The sequence below is a fragment of the Anas platyrhynchos genome, chromosome Z (genome assembly GCF_047663525.1).
Source record: "Anas platyrhynchos isolate ZD024472 breed Pekin duck chromosome Z, IASCAAS_PekinDuck_T2T, whole genome shotgun sequence".
NCBI classification, from domain to species: Eukaryota; Metazoa; Chordata; class Aves; order Anseriformes; family Anatidae; genus Anas; species Anas platyrhynchos.
Window position 1 is genome coordinate 50385363 of NC_092621.1, and position 24887 is coordinate 50410249.

The 24887-nt window shown below is 42.4% G+C and overlaps 1 protein-coding gene across 1 annotated transcript; it reads right to left on the reverse strand.

The window, feature by feature from the left end:
* Positions 1 to 1033: 1033 nt before the first annotated feature.
* ISOC1 (isochorismatase domain containing 1) lies at positions 1034 to 20199 on the reverse strand. The gene is made up of 5 exons (XM_038170780.2): positions 19794 to 20199; positions 6747 to 6866; positions 6384 to 6587; positions 5881 to 5997; positions 1034 to 2533 (listed from the first exon to the last, which is right to left on the reverse strand). The coding sequence occupies exons 1-5, from the start codon at positions 20088 to 20090 to the stop codon at positions 2387 to 2389; spliced, it is 885 nt and encodes a 294-aa protein (XP_038026708.1). The 5' UTR covers positions 20091 to 20199; the 3' UTR covers positions 1034 to 2386.
* Positions 20200 to 24887: the final 4688 nt, after the last annotated feature.

Sequence of the window (24887 nt, forward strand, 5' to 3'; positions counted from 1 at the left end):
GAAGAAGTAAATGTCCTCTGTTGAACAAACTTAGTGTAGAAAAAGAAATATGGCAACACTTTTTCTCTTCATTTTAAATAAATGATCTTAAAATCTTATTTGATAATCCACATGATGCTGATTAAACCACTGAATGGAACAGAATTAATTTATTCTGCACCTTAAATTCTATTGAAGAATTTAGTTTTATGTCAAAACACTAGCTATTCCTGTGATGCTTTTTTAAGTTTATGGAAAAAACACAAATAGAGAACATTGAAAAAAATATATAGTTTGCCACGGAAGACCATGCAAATACCCCCCCGCCAAAAAAAAAAAAAAAATGTAATAGCAAAATCATCACAGAGAGTATAAATTTATTTTAAAGATTCTTTTCTAATGTCATCTTGTTACAAACTAATTCCTCCTGTGGTAAAAGCCAATACAAAGAAAGGACAGTGTGCAAAGGAACTTGTGACATCTGGCCTCCAATTTATGTTTGCATTAAAACTGGTCATTTTTTAGAAACAAATATAGTTACCTCTTGAAAAGAAGTATCTGGCATTGATGAAACTAATACTGTTTTAAAAATAAACACTTTTTTTTTTGTCACTATTCCTTCTATTACTGACTATGTATGATCAACACATAGTAAAAAAGCAATAAAACCATATTTCATAAGAAATTTATAGTATTTTTGTGCACAGATGCTGATTTATGTAAGTGGACTTTACACTGCTAGGCAACATCATTAATATACCAGAAAAGAAGGTAAAAAGTAGGTCAGTGATATAGGACAATGGTTCTTCAACTTAACTTCCCTCCCCTGCCTCTGACATGAAGCATAATGTTCATTCCTCAAATTTTGGAGCTCTGAATAACACTGCAACATGACACAGAAAGCATGAATTATTAGACATTATCCATCCTTGATCTTTACACAAAATTCCCATGACATCTATAGAAATTCCACAGCTGCACAAAATAGAATAACGTCTATGGCAAACAAAGCTTTTAGGATTTGCTCTTCAATAAATATCACAAGCATAAGAGAGACAGCAAATGTTAACATTTTATTTGTTTTGAACATATAAAGGTTGTAACTCTGAAACAATTCTTTTAGAGCCATCTTGTGGGGAAAATAAGCAATTTAAAAACATACACGTACTGTAATTACTTTTCTACCAAAAAGATAAATGTTCAGTATGACATCTTCTAGTATTCTTTTAAAAAAATAAATGTCTCACTTACACTGTAAACTTTATATAACATTGTTTAAACTATTGGAACATAAAGGAAGTGCCTTTATGAACAATTGTGTGTTAAAAGTTTGGTTTAAGATAGAAAATATATATATCAATAAGTTACAGATGCATTTTTCTGAATTATGCTTTTAGGCCAGGTTTCATTCAAACTCCACCCAACTGCAGCCTACAAAAGTAAGCACAAACCTAGAGAAGCTGAGGTTTGTTTCAAAGCTTGCTTGGCCAAATGAGTAAATCCAATGGAATTACGAAATGTAACCAAAATGGGGTAAAACAAACAAACAAACAAAAAAAAAACCTCTAAATACAGTAGTAGAATCAGCAGTCAGAGCTGAAAAGTTTTTGTTCTTTAAATTCTTAACATTGCCAAATTATTTAAAGTTTTGGTAATCTGTTAGTTCTGAATGATTTAAACCAGTTGTTTATAAAGATCTCATTAAATGACAATTTTCTGTATGTATCTACTTAAATGAAGTACAGGTTTGGGCAGTCAGTTTCAGAATAATTGAAAATTATGACACAAGCTTCAGCTATTGAAAGCAATCAAACATCAGCAGCTGCTTGATCTATGCATCTTGTCTACTAAGTAAAGCACTTAAATTGTATCCTAAAGAACAAATGCACACAGGTATTCCAGATAACTTAGTCCTTTTTAATTTAAGTCCTATTAAAATATTTGATTTAGGTAGAACATTAAAGCATATTGCATCACATTTATCCAGCATGTATTTATCTTCTATTAATACAAAAGTAAAACAGAATATCACAGAATGTTTCTACAAAGTGCACGATCAAGAAGTTTCACATAAATATGCACTTTTTTTAGCTGTTACAATCAGTGTATAGGATAGACTAGCAGGCACCTCTGTTGATTTGTGTTTGCTTATTTGTTTTTAATAAATACTGAAATCTGACAACAAAAGGGTCCTATGGTACCCAAAGCCTCTGACAGCTGTGACTAAACAGAACATACTGGCACCCAGAAATATAACCAGACAATTTTTGCTAAGGCAAGCACAAGGATGTCAATTTTTAATTTTACACTGCTGCCAAACTTAGTGTGAAAAAAGGTTGACATGTGCACTTACAGCTTTCCATAATATTTAAAGATGACAATGACATTTGTTTCCTCCACATCCTCTTTAAACTTTGGAAAGGAGCCCTGACTCAGGGGCACTCGCCTTAATGAGATTTTGGATTTCTTTGAATTTTGGATGTTCTTTATCAGCTACCAGCTGCAGCAAAATAGCTTCACTAGTAGTAACTATAATTCCAGTACGAGCAAGACGCTGAAATAGAGAAGAGCAGAAAGAGACAAATGTGAGATGTTTTAAAGTGTGAATGAGCATACACTTTGTAAAAAAGATGGATGGTGTTTTTTAAAAACAGCTCCTATTAGCAAGGTATTGCCAATTCAATTACAGAACTTCTTAACAGTGCCATTTCTAAAACTATGATGGAAAGTGACTTGTTAGACTTTATTTAGGAAAAAAGCTGCCTTGGGTTACAAATAAGGCTTTATAGTTGGACTAGATTTTTTTCTCCAAGTCAGATTAATTAAAAAGAAGACCCATGCCCTCTTCTATTAACACCCCTTTTCCCCTATATACTGATGAGGATAGCTTTCCTAATTTTCATGCAGATTTGAAAGGCCTTAGGAAAAAAGAATATAGCTAAATTGGAGCAAAAGGTGTTAAGCAAGAAACATAATTGTAACACTTTCTTTTTCAGGGCTTGTTATGTCTTGCATTTTAAGTCTTTGGACTACACTGCACAGTCATACTAAAAACCCCAGGAGACAGAGAGAGAAGCTCTTCTACAGAATGTATATATCACACTAGTAAAACAGTGGTTGCTTTTAACTGACTTCTCATTATAGCCTAAGTAACCCCCAGGCTAGCTCTGAAAGAATAGCTGTATAAAAAGCAAAACTGAGAAAGGTCTGCTAGATGTTTTAAGTGTGCTACTAAACAAAGCAATTCTTTGAGTAGTCCAAACCATGTGACATACTGCAGTTTTTACACTTCTTAAAACTGCGGTTGCTGCCTATCTATACAGCAGAATTATCCTTAAGTATGGGCTACTTCTACCCACCCCACCCCCCTACCCCCAAGCTTCACAGCAATTGAACAGATGTTTTGGCAGTAAAACTCTTAATGAATCTATCTTTCCTTCCATCATCCTCTGCCTAGCTGTATGATCCACCAAATCTAGTGCATCTACAAGGTTCTGAATTTACCAAGGGAAGGAAAGAGGTGGGAAATACGCAAATAAGTACTTTTTCAGCCTGGTTTCTACTGTAATTACTAAAGGAAAGAGATGCTCCAGACTTTCTAGGGCACACAAAGGCCACTGCTGTTTAGTTCTTCAATTACACAACACTTGATAAGGAAAAATTATTAATTTAGGGGACCAGTAAAGTGTACATATATTTCCTCAAGGAAAGGAAATGTTTTCTTAGAAGATTGCCCTGCAGACAAAGGAAAGAAACAAGCATGCACTGTGTCTACATCACACGAAGCCATTAGAATAGATGAAGAAGAGTAAAATTCAGCAGGAACAGATTCAGCTGGCTCAATCTAAGATTAAAAGTGACACAAGGCCTCTTCTGCAGATAGGGCAGAGATCAAGAACAGCCACAACCTTTACCAGCTGGGCTGGATTATTTTAGTAATGGAAAATTTGAACTTCTTGATTGCAAGGTTTTGCCTGCTCACATTCTTAAGCACACAACAGAAGCAGATAGAAAAACTATTTAGTGGTGTTCAGGCAGACATGAAGCTTTGGCTATCAGTTAATTCCAACTGCATTTCATAATACATCTGTTCAAATATTCATATATTCTTCACCAGCACCATCAAAACATATATGATACGGGAGGGGAAATGTGAAAAAGTAAAGGGATATGTGAGACCAAGCAGGATTTATTTGAGGCTGCCGAGGAATTTAATTGGAATCATGGCAAGATCATTCTTTACCGTCTGTGAAAGGTCACTGTGAACAGAAGAGGGCTCTCTTCAGGGAAAAGGCAAATGTTACCCTCATCTTCACAGAAAGGAAGAAGGATCCAATAAACTTGGATCAATGAACCTTACCTCGGCCAATCAGGTATAGAGCAAGTTCTCATGTAAGACAAAGTAAGGCTCACCAACTAAAAGACTGTGACCAGGAACTGTCAGCGGTATGTTGAGACTAAGGCAGAATTATCCAGTGCTTTGGTATTTTACCAACTTTCTTAAGAAACACATTGCCATGGTTAATCAGGATCACTGACACTCCCACCATGTGACTGTTTCTCCTGGTCTCCCATACCCTGATGTGCCCAGTTCATGCCTTTTCTAGCCCACAGCCCTCACTGTCATTTTTAACAGAGGTTCTATGGCACAAAAAGAAGACAGAGTTGGCAGGGGCAGCCATAGAGAAGGAGGAGGAGTTATCACTATGCAGCTTGATGGCTCACCACAGCAAGAAAAACAAAGCTAGCTGTTCGTTACCTCAACCTCTGTTGCACTGAACTAATTTCTATTCTTGCAGACACAGTTTAAGTGATAATCAAATGTACAAAGACATACAAAATAAGGCAAATAGGTTACAGTTTGGGTTTTGTTTATTTTGTCTATGGCCACTACTACAACACCACACTGACTTACGAAGTCCATGATTTCAGTAGATCTCACACTGTGCGTGTCACAATGAAGTACTTTACAGACATCAAGCTTCCACTTCATACAAGTCATGGATTTCATCAACTGCTATAGGCTAGTGATTTGTCTTTAGCCCCTAATTCTCCCATTCATGAAAAAGGAGAAATTAAAACTTCTTCACATCCGTGAAAAAAGTATAAAATGCTACAGTTATTACTAGCTTCAATTTCCAAATAACTATAAGGGCCCAGGGCAAAAATTGCAATGCATAATGCATATATCAGTTTTTGACTCGCAACAATGATGCCTGTAGGCAAGTTAGAGTACAGCATAGAAGTATCATTTGCATGAACTTGCTACCACATAGTTGTACCTGCTTTGAAATTTTTGTGTTATATTTATCTCCACTTTCTTGACATGAATGTTAAGGTACTAAATGTTAACATAAATGTCTGACTAAGCTCTTTAAAAAAAAAAAAAAGAAAGAAAAAAAAAAAAAAAGTCTACTATAATCACAGAGTCTTGAGATTAAGCTTTAATTTGCTCTGATGAGGAAGACCAGAGGGAGGGACAGACAAGAATGACTTTTCGACTTGCTGTATCACATTTCATTTCAGGGAATTTCAACATCAGAATAAATACTGTTTGGAAAAATGAAAACAAAAGCTCTGTAGTACTTTTACTCTGCTGTAGACATAATACTCCTTAACAAAATATCAGAAAATGCTAATGGTTAGTAAGGGTAACTTAGCCTGTAAAAACCAATTACTTTTTTAATCCTCATGTCCTGAACTGTGTTCTACATATTAAATCATGACTTAGGGAGGAAAAATAAAAAGCTATTTCTTCTGTACTGTGGAAGCTATTGTGAGAATCACAGCATTCTCCTCTCCTTAAGACTGCATTTGTCCACTGGTTACTGTCCTTGTTAGCAAATGCAGAAATTAGCATACAGACCCAAGGGGTAGAAAACCTTAATTAGGAAACATTACCTCAAGAGCAAACATTCTGTCCATCATACTTCTTGATGAGGTGGCATCAGCTACAATATGAACTTCCAGACCTCTGCCAATTAATTCCAGTGCTGTTTGCTGGATGCAGACATGAGTCTACAGGGGAGAAAATGAAGGCCCACAAAAAAATGTAATAAATCATTACTGCAAAACATGAGTACCACAATGCGAAGTTAAAGTACATAATTAATCAGGGTTCAAACATGTACTTTTCTAAGCGTTACAATAATAGGGAACTCAATGTGGATTTTAAAATGCCAACTAAGTGTGAGACAAGAGACTGTAGCTTAAAAATATCTAATTTCAAATTTTATGAGAAAGTATCAAAGAAAAAGAGCATGCAAATAATTTAATCTGTAAAAGATATCTGAACTTTAAGTTCTAAGAAATATAAACTGACCTTTTTTAATTACAGAAAGCAATGATAATTTGTGGGCCAATAGATAATATCAATAAAACTGCAAGAACGGCAAGGCACATACTTCTACTCCAAACAGGACAACACTGCGGACTCCAGGAATATCTGCTAATGCTGCTTCAACTTCTGGCAATACCATTGAAAATTTTGTTTTAGGAAGCACGAGTTTTGCTCCTGTTAAATCAATTTCTTGTACAGTGCTGCCAAGACCTTTGGGATACTGTTCAGTTACAATGACTGGAATTCCTAAGAGCCGTGCACCTTGGAGCTGTAAGAGGAATGCGGAGGAAAGTGTACAAAAATAAATTATTAGAGAATGGTAATAGCAAAGATACTGTTATTATCTGAAACCGAATAATCAATAAGCTAGCTATATATAATAATTTACGTTTGTGATCAAAATGGAAAAAGCAATGAATGAACATACCAGACGTTGACCTACACTGATGATATCACCAAAGTATTTGATGGCAGGCCGGAATCTCTCCTGCATATCGCAACAAAAAAACACAGTGCTTGAAGGTGTCAGGTTGCCCAAAGTAGTCATCTGAAAAACAAAATCGTATTTTTAATGTCAGTGAGGACCTTTCCCAAAGAGCAGTGGAACAACAAAGAGTCTGGAAAACTTCCATCATGGCACCTGCAAGAGTACAGGGCATTTGAGCATCAAGGGACCTTGGAACACTGTGGGAACTTGGAGCACCAAAGGGCCTGGAAGCACCATGAGGCCTTCCCTATTTCTCATGTAATGCTTCTTTGCTGTAGCCGGAGCATTATGGCCTTGCAAAATCCCATTGCTATGAGCAGGGAGCCATGGGATCTGGCCGTGTGCTCCTGTCAGCCTCCCTGTGTTGATTTGCTCACTGTTGAGACCGGCTGACTGGCCTTGCTGAACCTCGTTCCCCTCATTGAAGTATTATGGCATTTAGTCTTCTGCTCATACAGGGCATCTTTCCCAGAGCAGTCCCATGCTGCCTGGGCCTCCGGTCCTGCAGGGGACTTTCCCATCTCTCAAGCCCCAGGATTCCTGGCACTATGGCTTCGCAGGGCTTCCTTTGTCTGTCTTAGGTACCACGGCACCTAGCTCTCTATCCTTACAATACAAACCCCATGGGCCTTTGTCCCTGGTCTTTGAGGGCTTCCTTTGCTTCACTTGAGGACCATGGGGACTGCCCTACAGAACTCTTTCCTCTGCTAAGGGCTATGGGGCCTGTCCCTCAGCAGCAGGTGCAAGGCTCTGCAACCTAGTCGGAAAACCATGGCAACCCGGAAAGGTTTAGGATGCCCCATCTCTGCATGGTATTCAAAGCCAGGCTGGACAGGGCCCTGGCAAACATGATCTAGTGGGTGGCATCCCTGCCTATGGCAGGGGGGTTGAAACTAGATGATCTTTAGCAAGGCTTTTCATACTGTCTCCTATGACATCCTGGTAGCAAAGCTGAGAAAGTGTGGGATAGAGGAGTGGACAGTAAGGTGGATTGAGAACTGGCTGACTGGCTTTGCTCAGAGGCTAGGGATTGGCAGCGCAGAGTCCGGCTGGAGACCTGTGATTAGTAGTGTTCCCCAGGGGTTGGTGCTGGGTCCGGTCTTGTTCAACATCTTCATCGACGACCTTCATGAGGGAACACTGTCTGCCCTCAGCAAGTATGCCAATGATACAAAGCTGGGAGGAGCTGCCAACAAGCCAGAAGGCTGTGCTGCCATTCAGTGAGACCTGGACAGGCTGGAGAGATGGGTGGAAAGTAACCAAACGAGGTTTAACATGAGCACGTGTAGAATCCTGCACCTGGGAAGGAACAACTGCACGTATCAGTACAGACTGGGGCATGACCTGCTGGAGAGAAGCTCTGTGGAGAAGGATCTGGGGGTCCTGGTGGATGACAGGTTGACCATAAGCCAACAGCTTGCCCTGGTGGCCAAGAGGGCCAATGGGATCCTGGTGTGCATAAAAAGAATCGTGACCAGCAGGTCAAGGGAGATGATCCTCCCCTTCTACTCTGCCCTGGTCCAGGCCTCATCTGGGGTACTGTTGTCCCCAGTACAAGAAAGACATGGATTTTCTGGAAAGAGTCCAGCGGCGGGCAACAAAGATGATACAGGACCTGGAGCATCTTCCCTATGAGGAAAGACTGAGAGACATGGGTCTGTTCAGCCTTGAGAAAACTGGGAGGGGATCTTATCAATGTTTACAAATACCTTAAGTGTGGGAGACAGTGGGATTTGGCCAAACTCTTTTCAGTTGTTTGTTGGGATAGGACAAGGGGCAATGGTCAAAAAATTGAGCACAGAAAGTTCTGCACCAACATGCAAAAGAACTTCTTCATGGTGAGGGTGCCAGAGCACTGGAACAGGCTGCACAGGGAGGTTGTGGAGTCTCTTTCTCTGGAGATATTCAAGGTCCATCTGGATGTCTATCTGGGCAACCTGCTCTAGGGGACCTGCTTTGGAAGGGGGGTTGGACTTGATGATCTCTTGAGGTGCTTTCCATTCCCTACAACTCTGTGAATCTGAGTTCTTTAAGGTCCGTTACAACCCAAGCCATTCTACAATTCTATGGTTCTATGAACTCAGATAACTGGCAAACAGAGCTGGAGGGTGGGGAGAGCTTGTGGGACTGTCGTGCTGCCTCAAAGGCAGGTGCGATGTATTATTGAACAAATACACTTGCTGAATGGACTTGGAGATGTCTGCTGTGGCCAGGGTGAGCTGATGGTGCTCTGGAAAGACCTGGCCAAGGTTGCAGTGACTGGTGCATGACACCGATGCCGAGAAGACAAACAGTTTGTGGGACAGAGTGGTAAGTGACATTGTGCTAGGAACAGACGCATGTGCTGGGGCCAGAGCTCTGCCAGAGCGAGCGCTGCGGGGCAGGACGGCCCATTGTGATGGCTCTGAGCGATGCACTGTGAGAGCCGTGAGCGACGCATTGTGACTGCGTGGCCCTGGCTGCTCATAAGCGGGCGCAGAGTCCCAGCGCGCCGGCTAGTGCCCGCACTCCGACTGAGCGGTTACGTGAGGTCTGGAGTGAGGAGCGAGGTTGGCCTTGGTGCTGGTGTCGTGCCCTGGGAGTTGCTGCAGTAGCTCTCAGTGCCCTTCCCAGAGCCATCAGAGATCCTTCCGTGGCCCTGCCTCGTTTGGGCCATCGGGAAATCCAGGAGGAGTGCTCGCAGCAGCAGAGGTGAGTGCTATGGAAACATCTCTCCCTGGGCAGCTGGAAGGGTTTCCTCTTTGAGGGAGCTGCACAACTCTTCAAGCCACCCCCGGCTCAGCCTATGACCACGGCCTCTTGTCTGCCTTTTGCAGCGTGACTCCTGCTGCTGCAGCGCCGGTGAGAGGGAGCGGCTCGTCATCGCCACTTCTCCCCAGCTCACCTCAGCAGGTGGAGAGCATGGCCACGGAGCTGGACACCCGCTGTCCCATCTGTCTAGGCAGCTGGGTCAATGCCAGCTATGTGGTGCCATGCCTCCACCGCTTCTGCTTTGTCTGCATCCAGCGGTGGGCTGAGACCACGCCCCGGTGCCCCCTCTGCAAGAGGAGGATGCGCTCCATTCTACATTCAGTGAGGGCAGACAACAGCTTTGAGGAGCTTGTCATTGCACCACCTGCAGGGACATCAGCCAGCGCCCAGCAGCCAGGGACAGCACCTGCACACCATGTCTTCCGGCCACAGGCAGCTGGACCAGTGCAAAGGGATCCTGTGGGCAGCCTCCAACCCCATATCTGGGCATCCCTCTTCCGACGGCATCCAGCTATGCTCCAGCCCCTGCTGCCGTGGCTGCGCCAGGAGCTGAGGCGGCTCTTTCGGCATGACAGAAGGGCAGCCTCTGCAGCGCAACAGCACGTCATCTCTAGACTGCGCTTCTTCGGCCTGAATGAGGCAGCTCTGACGGTGCTGCTACGGACGTCCCTGGGAAGACACACGGCTGGCTTCGTGCAGCGACTCATCGCCACTGCTGTGCAGCGCTGCAGCGGGGAGGCCCAAAATCTGCTGGGTCGGGGGGCCTCCCGTGCTGCCGGAAGACAAGAGGGCAGCCCTGCAGCAGTCCCCAGCCACGCTGCCACCTCAGCGGGGACACCGGCTCCTGGAGCAGAGCACTCCGAGGGAACCAACACAGAAGAGCTCCCTGGACCCTCAACTGCTGCCCTCCGGGAGGGGCCCAGCCACCCCCCATCCATCCCAGTTCCCAACCCTGGTGATCAGGAAGTGCCCCAGCAGGAACCACAGGAGGCTGAGGCCGGTCCCTCCACTGCCGGCCAGGGCAGGAACCAGCCACGCAGGGGACCCTGGCGAGCTGCGAAGAGGAAGGCCCCCACTTCCCAGGACTCTGCCCCACCTGCAAAGAGGCCACCCCGCCGACGACACTAGGACAGTGCCCCAGGAGCTGGCCTAGCTGGGGCTGGGCCAGCAACTGGGGCACGTGCCGGCATTCGGGGGGGACCAGAAGGCTCACAGCAGTCGGAAGCTATTGGACAAAAGAAATAAAACTATGAAAGCTATCGAAAAAGTCTCTGTATTGCTAACAACACGGTTGGCACTGTTGTCCCCACCCCTGCTGCCATCTGCCCCTCTTCCTACTGCTGTGCCCACCGCTTCCTCCCAGGGCTGTGGGGCCCGAAGGCCGATGGGGTCGGTCTGGTGGGACTGGGGTGCGGCAATGCCGCCCCTTCCCAGCAGGGCTGGGGTGTTCGTCTCAGCGCTTCCTTCCCCAGGTGCCCGGCCCCACTGCTGTGCTCCCCCTGACAGCGCATGCTGCCCAGCTGCAGGCCTGCAGCTCCGCAGAGCTGCTCCCAGGGAGAGGCTTCCAGCCTGGGGTGCCCGGGGCCAGCGCACGCCCATCTCCATCGCCCCAGGCCTGGCCTCCAGCTCACCGCCCCCTCTGCCCCCGGGGCTCGAGGCTCTGCCCTCCCGCCAGCCTGCCCTGCTGCCTGTGGCCTGGCGAGATAGAGGAGGGAGGCACGTCCTGTTGTCTGCACTCTCCCAGAAAGAAACCTTCCTTAATGACTTCTGCTGGGCAGAAAACTGTCAAAAAAAAAAAAAAAAAAAAAAAAAAAAAAGGAAGCAAGAAGAGAGATAAAGTCCTGAAGGTCTCCTCATGTTTGCTTGTGCTAAAAATCCACGGTGCCCTGAGCAGGTGATGCACAACAGGGCCTGGCCAACTGCAGTTGCAGGGCTTCCTTCCCTTCATTTGAGGTCCATAGGTCTTGGTCTAATGGACTTGTAAAGGGCATCTTTATGCTGCTTTTAGTGTCACTGAGACTGGCCACTTGGGCTTGTGGGTACTCTTTTCCCTCCCTGAGTCAATTGCCATGCATGCTCATGGGCAATAACGCACAGGGTCTGTAAGTCCTGTTCAAAGCAAAGGGGAGTCCTTGCACTCCACTCTCAGAGGACCTCCTTCTCCCTGACGGATCAGCAGACATGGGATGGGGCCTGGCCTTCTGCTCTTGCACAGCCTCTCTACTTTGATTTGAGCATCTTTTGTCTTGGCCCTGCACTTTTCAAGGGTAAGACTTACGCTACTTCAAGTTTTCAAGTTAGATTCATGGTACTTTGAGCCAAAATATAAAGGTTTCATAAGTCTGATTTTTTTTTTTATGTTTCTGAAACAAAATGAATGGTAGTGATACTGAGCAGCACAGTATAGCCACAAATAGGGAATCAAGATTTTATTAGGTGGGACACCTAAGTCACTTTAGATGTACACGGAAACTTCTGAGCTCTGAAATGGGACAAAGGAGCACACTGCTTATAGTGCTATTAAAAAAAAATATAACAACAAAATTACATTCCTAAAATTTATATCTGTATCTCCATCTCTTAAAACTAGCACAAAATCAGAATGAATTAAAGATTTAAAAAGACCTTCACTTTATACTTAAATTAATTATAAAGGTTTTAAAAGACCTTCACTTGATTTATAAATAGTGCACATACACACAGCTTCATTGTGTAGTCAGTTTCTTTTGTCTATGAGATCTTGTAGCACAATGCTGATGAAGTCCAAAGGCTAAAACAAAAGCAGAAAAGCTTGTCCGCATTACTACCAGAAACTGAACTGAATGCATATTAATGATGAAAATAATCTCCCAGAGTTTCCCTTGAGGATGCCAGAGTGTAGTGAAAGGGGGCTAAGAAAAAAAAAAAAAAAGACAAGAAATCAAAGATAGCATTTTCACACAGTTTGAAGGAGTGCTTTTTATTTGTATGAAATTGCTTGCATTACCTGCAGAAGCAAAAGATAAGGCTCCAGCTATAGACTACAGGAAAAGAAAGGAACTACATACTATTCTTAGTTATAAGGCAACTAAAGAGAAATTACTTCCATTCAAAAGCTTTTCAGCAGACTGATAAATCAAATTGAATAAACTCCTCCTGGCAAGCACCCATTAATTTTCTACACTTCATTTTCTGCAAATAGAGGTTGAGGTATTTTAAACTAAACTAAAATTAAAAATGTCAGTAAAATATTTTATTTTGGAAGAACAGGGAATCAGGAAAACTTACATATTAGTCCCAAGTTTTTCACTGATTTATCTCATGTCTCTTAAGTAAGTCACTTTTAATCTCAATTGCAAGGCTACAAAAAAAAAAAAAAAAAAAGTATAGCAGTAGCTATGCTCACATGTATGAAATGACCTGTTCAAGTTACTGTGAAAAGTGCATGTGTGTTGTACTGTAAACAGCAAATTCCCACACCTATTAGATTCAGTATGCCGCTACTCTCAAAATGTCAAATGTCTGTAACTGTCATTCCTCTAGTTCTTATCCATGAAATGGCAACACTATAACCACAAGCAGTTATGAACACAAATTCAGTAATAACTGCAGAGCAGATGCTCTAACACCAGACCCACAGATGCCATGGGAAGATGGGAAACGCATCACAAAAGACATCAGGGAAATCTCTTTTCACCAGGAGGGCACAGCAGCACATAAACAGGTTACTGCAGGTGGTAGGATCATGGATGTTTTCATCAGTCAGTAAGACAAAATAATAGCTGCTTTGGTCAAGTGCTGGCTTTGCACATGAGTTAGGGAAAACAGCCTCCAGAAATCTCCAAAATTCTTCTGCAATCATACACCATGTAGTAAATGAGGCCTGGGACCAAGAATGTTTGAAAATAGAAGTAAATATTGAGCAAGTGTCTCGTTCTTGAACACTGTCCCTCTACATACTTGCACAATACAGAAGTCACTTGCCGGCAAGTAGTAAAGCACAACTGAACACAGTGAGCGCCTCTTGTAACCCATTCTAACTCTGGCCCTTACCAGCATCAGACTATTCAGCCATGACATTTAGCTTCCCTACTGCTCAGGATAGCAACTGGAATTGAAAATGCTCAGCAGTGTGTCTCCTACTCCAAAAATGTGTCATTTTGTCTCAGCATTTATATGACAAGCAAAGATCATTATTTTCTCCTATAAATCTATTCACCACTTCAAAAATTTTAGGATCACTTTCAACTAGGTAAATCATCATGGGATTTCCGATTGATCTACGTGGAGTTAATCTGCTGCCTTATGGAACACCTTCCTATGCCAGGGCAACAGATGGCACTAGCTTCCTCAGCAGAGGAACAAAAATGAGTATAAAAGAAAAAGACAAGTCAGAAAGAAGTTTAAGAGTCTATCCTTACAGAAGGATCAACTGCACCAAGATTTTCTCTGCAAAGACCTACCTGGTCTGACGTGTAAACAAACAAACAAAAAAACAGTGATACACAATTTATATAACTCCTACACAATCCATTCCAAAGCTGTATCTTTACCTTTCATCTCTTTCCTCACCCACAGCACCTGTTGCAACCCAAGAGCATTATTTCCAGGTCTGTCCATGGTGGATTTGAAAAAACAACAGCATTACCTTCCTCTTCCGCATGTACAGTTATATACAAACATCTATTACCACATCTCAAGACTCGGATCAGGTCTCAGTTTAGTTTTGGTTTTTTTTTTTTTTGCCCATACTCTAAAATGTATCTAACGTTTTCGGTCTTTCCTCCTACTACTGTAATAATTTTCATTGCTCTCCTTGAGGGCCTTTTCCAGCTACAGTCTATACAGTGAGGCCACCAACTACTGTAGCAGTAGTACTTCTCAGCCCACATGACTTTTCAATATCAGTAAAGCCTCTGATAAAATGGATCAATTCACAGGCCTTGTGGACTCCATTCAGCTTATATTTTCCATTATTCTATTTGCCTCTTTTGTGTGCGTGTGTGTGTGTGTGTGTGTGTGTGTGTGTGTGTCTGTGTGTGTGAGTGATCGATGATACTTTGACTCCTGAGGTCCATTTTAACCTCTAAATCATTACCTGAACCCTCCCTCATCTTTTATTTGCATAGTTAATTATTTTTACCTTACTTGCTTCTTTCCCGTTTGAACGGCATTGTATTTCACCTTGTTTCTCCAACTTTTCAGAAAAATGCAGATTTCCATTCTATTTCTTTCAGATGTTTGCATTTCCTCACAGCTTAGACCCTATTGCAAGAACAGTATTTATCCAGAGTTACAGTAGTGATTTGCATGACTATTTCCAAGCAGCAGACTCAGAACAGATTTTATTCTGTCCCATTTGACATTAAAGCAGTAAAGATAACTGACTGCCTTTCCAGCCAGAGTGTCCTTGTCCCAGACTTCCACTAAATCCCATGTGTTTATGACAAGCATTACATGTAGCAGAAGCAAAAGCCTTTTGCTTTTCTTTATTATCACGTTGGTTTAATATGATTTAATTTCTGTACTTCAGTTTAATATCAGAAACATTAAAACAAAGTTGTGTTGACAGTATATATTTGCTATATAACAACTCTTACAAAATCTAACACAATTCTTAAATTCATTCTCCTATTTATTTTCTACTGATTTCTATTTTCTATTAACTTGCAATCTGCAACAAACTATGCAACATGTGGCAGGACAAGAAATAGGAAGAAGTTGATGGTGAGATCAAAACCCATACTTGCTTGTTTTCCTCAGAAGAGGACATTTGAAAAAACAAAGAGCATCAAGAAGTAGAAAGGCAGGTTGGACAAACCAAAAATGGTACTCCACTGCAGCCACACATTCTCTGTCAAAATCCACCCCAAGCAGAAATCTGCTCGGCTACAATACCATTAAACAGCATTTTTATTTATTTTATTTGTATCAGCTGAAGTTCCCCTAAACTGTATGCAAACTTTTGCATTTGTTTTGTTTTAGTCCTCCTAGTTAAGTTATCAGGGCTTTCTTCCTTCCAGCTGGAAGTTATCCACAGCAAAACAAGAATAGGTATGTCAGATGGCAACGTAACCTGATGCAGTTCTTTTACCCAGCTAGAGAAGTCATCTCTAGGATCTTATCCAGACCAGGATTTAAAGGTATGTTGCCGGGAGTTACACACAGCTTTAAATCCTACTCTAGAAAAGGCCCAGGTGAGAAAGGACAGGTGTTTTTTCACATCTATTTCATCTCTGCTGATCATTATTAATCATACAAAGTGTGACTGTGATGAAGGACTGTAATTACAGAATCAAATTGACAAAAATATTCATGTATACTAGCCCTTTGTCTGTACTTTCCCTATCAAACTTCAGGGAACCATTACACAAAAAATTCAATTTTCCCCCAGTATTTGTAGTGGATGAGAACTGAAGCAGAGAGTGTCCCATGTGACATCACTTATAGATGTCTTGCCAAGGTTATGCGCTAGTAGGGCAGAAGAGAGGACCTTGCAGATATGGTATTTCAAAAACTGCATAGAAAGACAATGAAAAGAAGTTGAGTATCATATTTTCTGATCCTTTGTTTTTAAAAGGAAATCTGTAAGATTGTTGTTTATCTTTCAAAGAGAAAACAAACTGAAGAAATTCATCTGCATACAGTCCAATGGAAAAATTAGTTGTAAGTATCTCAGTTTATGATTACATTTATTTCATGTTAAGCTGAAGTGCATCCTTTTACATGCAATTCAATACTTAAAAGTAAAGATTTATCAAGATAAGCATATCATGTTCATATAATTAAGACAATATGAAATTCTTGATAACAACCTGAAGTGATCAAAATGCCTGCTGTGGATTAATGATACATAAACAAAAGTGTCTCAATTAGAAGAAACCTTTCTTTTTTTTTTTTAGCTCCTCATTTCCAAGTGTTCCTTTCTTCCATCTTGAAATACTGTTTCTTAATTGCAGTAGTAACAGAATTTAAAACTGCACCATTAGAAGTTTAAAGTAAAAATAATTCCTCTCACCTAACTCACATATTGTAATCTGTAGTTTGGCCAGGATTTTCCTGGTCTTCAGAAATACTCAGGCTCCTGCATTAGGATTCCTTCTATTTCCAAAGCATCCGAATGCTAGACAGATGTACTCAATACATATAAATACATTTGTGTATAAATTGTTTTATTTTTATTTAGTTTGCATCTCAGCAACAATTAAGCATCATTCTCCAAGCTTTTCCACACAAGAAATGATATGCATGAGATGTCAACATGTCTTTCGAAAAGAGCTTAAAGCAGAGGCCCTTTACGCTCTTATTTCAATAATAATCTTACCCTCTTACCTACAGAATCTTAAGGTTACAAGTTTATAGATGTAGAACAAGTATTACCAATGAGAAGTCACCTTGAAGTTATGACAGCAACAGTGAACTCCTCTATTACATAGCTATAATAAGCATAGCTGTTTTCTCTTCTGATATTTGCAGTGTTTTTCCCTACTGCTCCTCTTCTCTCTCCGAAGGCTACATTTACAGCAAAAACAATAGTTCTAGCAGTACTATTCAGATGTATTTACAGTTAGAAAAGGTTAATGCAGTCCTGCACCTTTCCTAGACTATAACTATTATTCTGCTAAATGTTTTAAAACATGTACATTCCATTAAAAGTAACCATTTCCCTTCTGTTAGTCCCTCAAGGTGTAAGCAAATACCCTCCTCATAGGGGTCAGAGAAGTTCCTTTTTGTTGCAAGTCTATGGCTGAGAAGTTTCAAGACCAGTAGCCAAGCTGAACAGCTGGCTCTATTATAACCTCTCCACAACACCAGATGGAAATTAGAAGTTCAAGTGAGAGTTTTGTGGCAGTACAGCTAAAGAGAACAAATGTAGCTATAAGAGCACAGTAAAAAGGCACAAATATGACTGGAGAAGAAACATACAGTAAAAACATCCCTGTACAGATCAAGTCTTATACTGAACTGTGTGGAATGGGTTTCAGAGGGGAGCATATGATGATTCCTCAGCGAGATTACTACCTTCCTCAACTGCAGAGACAGGAAATTGAAATAGTCCAGTCAAATATCACTCAGTGCTGGTATTTCTTGAGATACTGCAACGAAACATGTCTTTTCACAACAGGTCTGCACAGAAGAGGAATTGTTACAAATGGGGACACAACTACACCACGGGTTAAAAAAACATTATAAAATACACGTGTGCACTTAATTATAAAACACCCCCACAAAAATACTGAAATTAATATCTAGAAATATGGATTCTACTATCTATGAGTCTCAATTTTAAAGCAAATGTCTTTCTGAAAAAGCAAGTCAACTAATATCATTGAGTAAAGGGTATCTCCTTTGAAAGACATGTTCAAAATGGTATTTTTATTGACTATGCTAATTGCAGAGTTGCCAAATCTGTGTTACACATATAGCTGCCGAAAAACACCATAAAAATGAAGGCAAACAATACTGGCACTGTATGAATCAACACAGGGAAAGAAAGTATAATCTTCCCATCTCTAAATCTCGTGCATCCTGCAGAATCTAAGGTCTTAAAAAGCACAGCTGTGTCTGCATCAGACCAAGTGTTCCCAAAACAAGTGATCTGTGAGCACCTGCCGGTGGCTTAAGGAGAGCAGACTGACATCACTGATGTCTCTATCTCATTCTCAGCTGCTGAAGCACATCACAGAGGTAACTAAAATAATATTAAAGTACTATCCTTTTCATATCAACAGTTGGTATTGTCAGAATTGTAACAGTACCAGTGAAAGCAGGTAATCAGTTAGACATTGTATTTACACTGTGGCTCATCCTGAATCCTTGCAGTCAAGTTAAAGCTGCGTTGTTGTATGCACTCCGGGAATGATGTATTCTTCCACGTCCCAATACTGACCTTTTACACCATGGTGCGTGTACTGCTACAAATGCTTGTGTTGCATTTATAGTTTCATTACAGACAGCCATCTGCGAAAGGGTCTCTGCAGAGACCTGCACACAGAAGAAACAGAATTCTGACCTGCATTGCTGCTGTCATAGCCTCAGATTACACAAGGTGTTTTTGAAATCCTTACTTGACTTAACATCACTCGTACCGACTCTTTGCAAGTTGAGGAGACTGTCCTTTGCAGTTTCTATGGCTGGACTCCCATCCATTCTGTCTCCAACACAGAAAGAAGGAAGGCTTTAAGCTAAATCTGATGAGTGACAAATGGTAAAATGAATAATGAATGACCAAACAAGTTTTTCAATGAGTTACGTCCTTATTTTTATTTCCATACACAGGGTTAAAGAAAGGAAAAGGACTTCAAAGGCATCCTTGATATACAGGCTAAGCAAACAGGCCACCTTGAGAGTTTATGAGTTCAAGACACTATGATTAAGCAGAGTTTACAAACACTGTGAATTAGACCTTTTCTGGAAACAGAGCAAAGACTAGCAATGCTTCTTTTTTCAACTTGCTTGTAATTTTAGCTCACCAGACTAATACGTCTTAGTTACAAATTAAGAAGAATGCCCTGAATAAAAACCATTTTAAAAAGGTTGAATTCTTTAACATTGGAAAAAGAAAAAAAAAGCAATTTTGCTTCGAGTGCAACTACTACAGCATGACTGGCACGAATCTCCAGTATGCATAAAGACATCTTAGTATGAAACACACGTACTGTATCTGTCTGGCAGTCTGGTCTCCTGGTTTATGGCCACGAAACTAGTGAGTTACGAACCTGTAAATTGTAAAGAGCTCTTTAGGCAAGAATGGATACAGAAATCCTAGAGCTGCGAAACCAAGCTCTGGAAAGAGCAACCTCTGAGTTTCCACCTAATAACATTATCTCTGCCCAAAGCCGGCTAACTCCAGCTGCCTCTTTTAAAGGAGAAGCGTTTATTACCCCAGCCACCGCTCCGCTTCCCTCCCGACGGGTGAAACAAGTTCTCACTCGCCGCACACACGTGGCTGGCGCTCAGACGCCTCCCCAGCCGAGCGAAATTGAAGTTTCCACGCGGAAACGCCGCGGGGACGGGCCGCTCCCTCGGGGCTGTCCCCGGCGCCGTGCTCCCCGGGCACCGAGGGCTGGGGCACCCGGACGGCTGTGCCGTGCCGTGCCGGGCTGTGCCGGGCTGTGCCGTGCCGTGCCCCCGGCAGCGCTCCCGCAGCTCCCCGCCGCTCCTCCGCGTCCCCTCCGGCGCCGTCGCGGCCGCCCCCCCCGGCCCCGGTCCCGGTCCCGGTCCCGGTCCCAGTCCCACACCTGTGGCGGGTCTCACCTGGATCTGCAGCGGCACCAGGCGCACCTTGCAGCGCTCGCTGACCAGGAAGCCCTTGGGCAGGTCTATGTACTGGCTCCACTCCTCGGCGAAGAGCTGCACCACGAACTTGCGGTGCATGTCGATCTGGTCCCCGTAGAGGCTGAGGAACTTCTGGATCAGCAGCTCGTAGCCGGCGCCGTGCGGCACGGTGGAGGGCCGCGCGAAGACGGAGAAGCAGAAGAGGACGGGCACGGAGCCGCCGCCCGCCGCCGGGCAGCCCCCGCCCGGAGGAGCGGCTGCCTCCGCCGCCGCCATCTTCAGGGGCAGCCGAGCCAGCTCGCTGCGGCCCGCTCCTCCTCCTCCTCCTCCTCCTGCTGCTGCTGCTGCTGCCGCCTCCTCCCCTCGGCCAGGCGGGCGGCGCCGGCGGCCCCCAATCCCGGCTGCGGCTCCTCCTCCCCGCCGTGGGGCCCGGCCCGGCCCTCGAGGCAGGGCATGCCGCCGGGGCGCCGGGGCTGGGCGGGAAGGGGCTGTGGGGCGGCTCTGTGGGGCGGCTCTGTGGGGCCGCCCTTCTCCGCCTCGCAGCGGGCAGGGACCTGTTGCTGCGGGCCGGGGACGGGTCGGCTCCCTCGGGCTGCCCTCGCCCACCCGTGGTAAGCGGTGGCGGGGTGCGGCACGGCGTGGTGCTGGCAGGCAGGTGGCTGCGGAGCGTCCCGCCTGCTCCATGCTGGGCTCCTCAGATCCACGGAGGTGTGAGGAGGATGCAGTGCAGCCGCACGTTTTTGTCATCTGCAGCTTCTCTACAATAAAGTCCCAGATTAATTAACCTTCTCTCCGTTCTCGTTCTCATCAGGAACTGATCAGCCACTAGAAATGTTGCCCACATCTTCCCTGTAACTGCCAGGTCTTCTGTTCCTCCTCAGTGTGCTTGGGGAACAGGCTCCAAGCAGCTCGTGGAAAGAAAATGCTCTCAGTTAATACCACATGAATGTTCTTATGCATTGCCCAATGTAGTCGCACCACCATCACGGTTAATGCCAGTCTGCCTGGCAATCTGAAGCTTGAAGTTTTTTGTTTGTTTGTTTGTTTGTTTGCTTGTTTGTTTTTTACAAAATACATCACTTATATGAATTGATTTAAAAACTGCAAGCATAAGGAACCTTTCAGAATTACACGTTTACACACTGATAAGCTGACTATGCACTGGAGCAGCTTGAAGAGAATATTTTACACTCCATCCAAAAGGCAAATGTGCAATGGCTTTTGCACGTTACAGGAAAAACATGCAAACGGTATTTTTTCTAGGCATAAATTGTACAAAGTAAAAATTTAAGAGAATTCATTTGCAAATCTAACACACGCATTGATACCGTCTTTTACTGTCAGTAAAATCAGAGGATTTATACACAGTTTCAATCTTTTTGCCAAAGCAGATAGTGTTGGTCAAAGAGCATTCAGTCTAACTGGATCCATCCCTTTGATAAAAAATATTTTTAAATGGTGAAAACATAAGAGATCCAGTCCATCTGGGTTCTGTTTAAACATCTGATACAGTTCTGTGTGTGATAATATTTAGCTGAAAAAAGAGCAGTTTTCACCTCCAGAAATACATACATTGGAGCCTTCGATGAAGTCTGTACTATAGCTAGTCTGTACATATGGCTAATTATGTTACACCTAGTCTGCTGGCCATAAAAATATCCAGTAGCCTGAGTTCATGACTTATTTTAATTATTTGTCCATGCGTACCATTCTGCTGATTTAATTTATGAATACAACCAGTCGCTTAATGCTATTACAGTGGAGCCATAGAAGGTAAACAATTTTATGTCCCAGTCCTTTATGGCCCAGCTGGCTTGAATAAGTTCCAGTTTTCTAAATGAAAAGGTGACAAATTGAAAACTCACGGAATCTTATTTATTTTATGTGACTTAAATTGGTTTCTAGTTTTTAATTTGTACTTTGTTTTAATTGAGTACATTTCTAAAATTCAATATATTTTTGCAACATCACATGGGTAGTGGTTTTGTTGATTAATGATGTCTTAAATCTGTTTCTTTTTTCCATTATAGCAACACGAGGCTATCTGTATTAAGAAAATATGCCATAGCAAGTTCTTACCTTTCTACAATTACAGTCTACAATGAATATATTTGAATAGAAATTACTCAGTTTTTATGCAGAATACATAACCGATATCTCGGTATGTTGGCAAGATTTGAGCTTATTTAAATAGCAAAAAACTTCTTGTTATCAAGGCTAGGATTGTGCAATGGCAAGGAAACAGTACTCAGATTCATCTAGAAACTGCATGGGGAGAGACTCCTCTGCAGCTGCTGTTGGTCACTCCCCTCTCCCGGGCCCAGAAGCAAGCAGGCATCTGGGCCCAGAGCCAGCAGGGACTGTCCAAGGTTTTATAGGCAAAGGGGCACAACAGCCAGATCCCTGCACACGTGGAGGTAAAAGCTGGCAGCTGCCTTCCTCACAACACGACCCACATGTCTCTACCAGAGGACACCAAACCTTGGCCTTTATCTGCCTCTTAACTCTTCTCATGTCTTACTGGATTGCCCTGGATCTTTTTACCTTGCAAATCCTCTCTTCCCCCAGCAGTGCCACCATCAGTCTTTCCACTAATGCAGTTTTTCTTCTGAAAAGACCATACTACTTTTTAGTAGTCTTCTGTGCTTGGACCACACTGACCCACAGAAGAAGACACTTCTGACAGAGGCTGATCTCAAACTGTGGACTTTTCCTCTCAGGCTGTGTTCATCTTCAGGTTTCAAAGGATCACCCTGAGACAGTGCAACTCAGGAAGGTATGCTTTCCAAGTATGATCACCTGGTTTTACTGACTTTTCCTATGTCTTTTAATCACACATTTCCTCTGGCACTGGCAAATCGGGTTGCCTATAAGTTGCAGAAGTATGGCACCATCATGAATATGGATTCATGATGCTGGATATTCTACCCCACCTGGAAAATCCAGCACAGAAAGAAAATAAGACTAAAATGGACTACATATGGAAAATGTCCAGTGGCCAACCTTGTTTTGACCATGTAACTGACCAAACATGACCAAAGCAACCATGTAACTTTTACTCAGGTTGAACAACAGAAGTGTTAAGAGAATTTGTAAAATGCCCTTCTGACACTTCACATTGCAAGTAATGTGTGATAAATCCTTGTACACATTTAAGAGAAAAATATATTCAACTAGAAAGTCACTTATACTGATCTATGTACCCCATTTTTTAAGACACTGCCAACCTTACTCTTAGAAGTTCAGCATATGCAAAGTCATAAGAAGGGGTATAATCACAGAAAATACACATCTTGGGTTGTGTCTACACGCTATGAAAAAATTGTGAAGAAATTGAAAACGAAGCGTTAAAGATTTTAATTGAAGGCCAAATTTTCTTAGTCTAATTCTGAAATATTTGTATCAAATCTTCCTACTAACAATGCCATTGGTATTCTGCTCAGATGCAAGGCTCTGCCCACCACATGGGATCTCCTTTTCCTCCAGCAGAACTATACAAGGTCATCTGATTTGAAGTCTCTGGAAAGCCTTTTTTTTGTATGTCCCATTTTCAGCAGTTAAAGAGAACTTCCATCAAGAGCAAGGGTGGGTGAGAAAAATAGCAGCTTGTGGCAGTCCACTTTCAAGATACAGCCATGCACTGGATTTCAGATTGAAGGTTAGAGTTCAGAGTATTAAAATGTAAGCTTCTTAGTAAGTAAAAAAAAAGCTATATATCTACATTTTTTATAAGAAAAAAGCAATACAGAGTTCTGACTGTTAGATGTGGATTTATCTGTTTCACAATCCAAAGTTTCAAAAATATATTTTCTGCTTGATTTATTTTATTTGTTTATTTCACTCTGCCTGAAAACCTATTTTACAGTCATTTTGTGTAGAACGAACAAATGTCAAAGTGAATCTACTAAAATTGTACGGTCCCCAAAACATTCTGTTGCAAACTACAGCAAAATCATGTAACAGAATAAGTCCTAGAGAAAATTGTTTACTGCTCTTATGATGCCCTCTATCACTGAGGAAAATGTGAATGGTGTGTCATGCAGATAGCACTTTTGTGCTTTTAAACACCAAAGTGAGCAGGTGGTTTTAAAATCAGAGAGCTGAAAATTTCCTACAATTAAAATTTTCTTTGACATAGCAACTACTTGAAATTGACACAGCAGATACAATAGGAAGGAAGTCAAGGAAAAGGGAACAGGCATACTACTATACTTTATAAACTGGCATGCATAAATAAACTGCCTTTCTGCACAGTTTCATTGATTTTCTATTATTTTGGTGTTACTCAGTTCCCCTGTGATATTTAAGATTTTTTTTTTTTTTTTTCACAAATCCAAATTAATCATTTTAGTCTGCATGAGGGCATGTCACAGATTATGTTGTTACAGCAGAAGCATTACCACAAAGACCTTTGTCAGGTCTCAAAACTTGTGCTGCAAACCTGTGTTAAGTTATCTTGTTGCAGCAATGTAACATTAGCATACTGCTCAACAGACAGAGCTTAAGTTTTGCAGTCCTGGCTTTGCAGTTCTGGCTTTGCAGTCCCAACTGAACCTCTCTGCTGACTTCAATATATCTGGCTAGATCTGCATTGCATTTTGAAGTACCCTTGAAACTGGGCTTACAGCCAGATTTAGTTGCTATCTGTGCTACATACCTGAGATAGTGTCCCTTGCACTGGCTGTGGGGCAATTCTGCTGATACTGCTGGAGAGAGGACATTGTAGGTGTGTACTCTGTACTTCAAAGTCGTGCAAACTGTGACATGGACTTGCCTCAGCAGCCTATACCTGGCATAGCCACTTCCACTTACCTCATCTGCAGGAATATTGTATTAACATCATGCAAGATCCTTGCTAAGAGATGTCTATATTGTGGCTGCAATTGCCTGTAATGGTAATTTTTGTATGGAATGGTTGTGTCTTTGGGGATCCTGCATGTCAAATCAACCAAAAGATTGAATAGTTCAGGTGTAGTGTAGAGAGAGGTAAGCTTTGATTGCCTATATAAGTGAGCTAAACACGTCCTGCAACTGCGTTGATGCTGTTCCAATGGCAGACATGTTTTTGCAGCA